This window comes from Frankliniella occidentalis, unplaced genomic scaffold (assembly GCF_000697945.3).
Source record: "Frankliniella occidentalis isolate FOCC.00 unplaced genomic scaffold, Focc_3.1 Scaffold328, whole genome shotgun sequence".
Lineage (NCBI taxonomy): Eukaryota > Metazoa > Arthropoda > Insecta > Thysanoptera > Thripidae > Frankliniella > Frankliniella occidentalis.
This window is the reverse complement of record NW_026267451.1, coordinates 103,307-106,467: the sequence shown is the minus strand read 5'-3', so window position 1 is coordinate 106,467 and position 3,161 is coordinate 103,307. Positions and strand designations below refer to the sequence as shown.

The following is a 3,161-nucleotide window of genomic DNA, read 5'->3' as shown; positions in this document are numbered from 1 at the left end:
CCAGACTTTTTGGGCACTCAAGGTATTTGTTAGAAGTGGTTAGAAGTGGTGGTGTCACAGTTCACATGCCATGGGATGTGTGGACAGCTCCAAAAGACTGAGAAGAGCGGTTGTGGGGGTTAACCTGTTACTCGCGGGACACAACAGAAATACAGTCTATTTTCACAACAATTAGTGTTTGACCAAGCTACTGTCACCTCTCAAAATCTACTGTGCCCTGTCCAAACCAGTCTTGGGGTGCAGGCTGCAGCTGTGTTGAGGTGAGTCGAACTTTAAAATTTCAACATCGTAACAAATAAGTTGTTGTGGAGATGTTTTCTCACACAAACAGTGGACCCATTAGCCATAGCAGACATTATTTTCAATGTAGTCAGACAAGTTCAAAATGTGAAGGAAATTAGGTCTAGATGAATAACATTCAAGCTGGAATTGTTAAAACCAATTTATTTCCATTTTCTTATGGTGTCAATGTATTTATTGGCATTTGATGGCTCAAGTCCTATCTTTTTACAAACTGGGTGGACTTGGGCCCCGTTTTCAGAAACCATGTGGACTTGCGTGGACTTACTTCCTTTGGTCCTGAAAATGATGGACTTGCGCCCTAGTTTCAGAAAACGCTTGGACTTGCGCCCTTATGCACATTGCTGTCCAGTGCCAACTATAATAGATAATCTGAAACCGTTTTGACTGGGGTGTGTATCATACAGTATAGGTTCTAGAAAGCAGTAGAATACATTTTCCCCAACTTGTAGACTTACGTCCTTTTGTCAGATCATCAGTGAATTAGTCTTGCTGTCTTGATGCTGGGTTTGTTGTGTGACCTGAAACACACAACATTTCCAAAAGTAGACACTGTCATGTCACCCACTTTTGTTGGATGATTAGTTTTAACTAGCCTAGGTGTCTCCTACTGCTTAGTCCTACCTACGTGACACCTTAATTTATAAAACTAAACCTATCACACAACTTCTCTAGGTTATGGGACTTAGCTTTTGTTTTGGAATTTCTTCACGTTGATGTTGTCCCTCGGCGATTCTGCGTTGTTGTTCCTGTGTCGAAATGCGGTTTTCCTTTCCTCAGCGTCGTCTTGTGTAATTTCTTTAAATTTTGCAGCTGTTGTTTTGCACAACTTTGCTGATTTGTTGATTTTTTATCTCTCAACAACTCTTCCTCTCTTTCCTCCTTCCTTCTCCCCGCCTTCTGCGGCTGTTTGAATTCGGCTTTTCCGATTCCCTTTTGTTTCCGTCCATCCCGTTAGCGCTCTCCAACCGTTACCTTTCAAATCCGGCACCTGTTCCTTGCTTTTGTGCGATCCCTGTATAAAATGGCTCCTCGTGGTCCTGGTGCTGAATCTTTGAGTGCGCTGATTACCAGCGACCTTCCCGAGCCTCAGGAGCATTTAGATCAGTTAAATGCCGAATACGGGGATTTTGCTCGCCTTATTTGCGTTCAACTTGTGCGGGGGCTTAACCGCCCGCTGGCTGGACCTCCCGCCGGGTAGGTCTACCTTCCAATTTTTTTCAGTTCCCCTTCTTCATTTCCTTGTTTTCCTTGAATTTTATGTTTATTTATTTTATTCAGATATGCATCCGTTGTGGAAATTCGTCTGAGGTTAAGTCTAGCAACAAATGGGAGGTGCTAGACGACAGTTTTTTCGAGGACTTAGTTGTGAACGAGTGGGTTTTCGGCCTCAATGATGAATGGTGCACCTGCGGGCATTGTTTTGAACCTTGCTATGTATGTTTTGTTCCTTTCCTCCTTTCTTTTCCATTTTATTTCTGTCCCTTTTTATTTGCATGTTTTTCTTTTATTTTTATTTTTTATTTTTAGCGAGTTCTGGAACGCGAGCTTATGGCGCACCGAAACAAAGATGGCGTGATTAGCTCTGAAGAATACTACAGCATCCTTAATATTGGTGCCAATTCTGTTCAGACTCTGCCCGATATTCTTGAAGAATCCGAGCCTGAAACCGAATCAGAGGATTGGTCCTGTCGGTCCTGCTGACTCTTCGGACTCCGATGAAGGTAGGTTCCTCTTTTGTTTTCCTGTTCAGTCCATTCGAACACGTAACGGTTCTTTGATTCCTGTCTCTTCACGATGGCTCTCGTATTTTTATGTTATCACCACGGGCTGGAGGACTCCGAGCCCGTTCAAATTTGTGGGAGTTGTGCTCGTTTTTGTGCCCCTGAATTCACTCTGTTGCGTTCCCCCGGGGTCTTTGAGCTTTCCTTCCAAACCTTTCCTGATCTCTTTGGTGCGCACAGTATTTACATCTGTGCCAGATGCCTTCGTTTCACTTTTGTATGTTCTAGGCCCTCGGCTACTGCAGGTGATTTTTGTTGCTTTATTGTTGTTTTTGTTTTTGTTGTTTAGCGCCCTCTGCACCAGCTGGTCTTGGACCCATCAGTACTCCTTCCGTCCCTCCCCAGTAATGGCGGCTGCCTTTGTGAAGAGTGAGGTTAGTTTTCACTTCTCTTTTCCTTGACATTCGTCCCTTTACCGTTCTGTTTCACCCTTTTCTCCGTTTCTTTCCAGATTTCCTCTGTGTTTCCCTCTGTGATTTCCTCTGTCATCAATTCGTCATCAAATTTTGTCATCCCCTTCCATGTTTGTTGCTTTCTGGGGTGGAATGTTTAATGCTGTTCTTCAATAGGGTATTGGTCTAGAGCGCTGAGCGGAAGTAGAAGAACAAAAACGGAAGATGGAAGGGCGCCCGCACTGCTCCCCGCCTGCCGCGCCTGCCGCCTCCACTTCTCCCCGGGCGCTCCCCCACTCCGCCTAGTGGAGGGGAGGGGGAGGGCCAAGGCGCCTTTCCGTCTTCTGTTTTTGTTCTTCTACTTCCGCTCAGCGATCTAGACCAATACCCTATTTAAAATATTTATTCACTCAAGTTTTAAGAACATATTTATTTATTTTTTTGCATTCTGTGTTAAAACACTTCCATCTATTTGTTGTTCCCTAACCATTTGTGTTATAACATCTTGTGATCTCTAATTGGCTGAGCGATTAGCGAAGCCTATAACTCCAGTGATCAAAAAGTTTCGCGTCTGTCTGTCTGTCTGTCTGTCTGTGCGCACGATAACTCGTGAACGAATTGAGCTAGCGACCTGGGATTTTCAGGGTCGTTTTGTATCATTAAAAGACAGATCGAGTTCAAAGAA

The 3,161-nt window shown here is 44.1% G+C and overlaps 1 protein-coding gene across 3 annotated transcripts; it reads left to right on the top strand.

Moving 5' to 3' along the window:
* Window positions 1-6: 6 nt before the first annotated feature.
* LOC127751064 (uncharacterized) lies at window positions 7-2,645 on the top strand. Of its 3 annotated transcripts, XR_008011957.1 has the most exons (4): window positions 7-1,737; window positions 1,831-2,024; window positions 2,374-2,458; window positions 2,536-2,645. XR_008011957.1 is itself a non-coding variant. In XM_052274039.1 (2 exons), the coding sequence occupies exons 1-2, from the start codon at window positions 1,561-1,563 to the stop codon at window positions 2,002-2,004; spliced, it is 351 nt and encodes a 116-aa protein (XP_052129999.1). In that variant the 5' UTR covers window positions 7-1,560; the 3' UTR covers window positions 2,005-2,358. The 3 variants fall into 3 exon arrangements, 1 of the variants encoding a protein (XP_052129999.1); XR_008011956.1 differs by having other exon boundaries at window positions 2,374-2,645; XM_052274039.1 differs by lacking the exons at window positions 2,374-2,458; window positions 2,536-2,645 and having other exon boundaries at window positions 1,831-2,358.
* The last annotated feature ends 516 nt before the right edge of the window (window positions 2,646-3,161 follow it).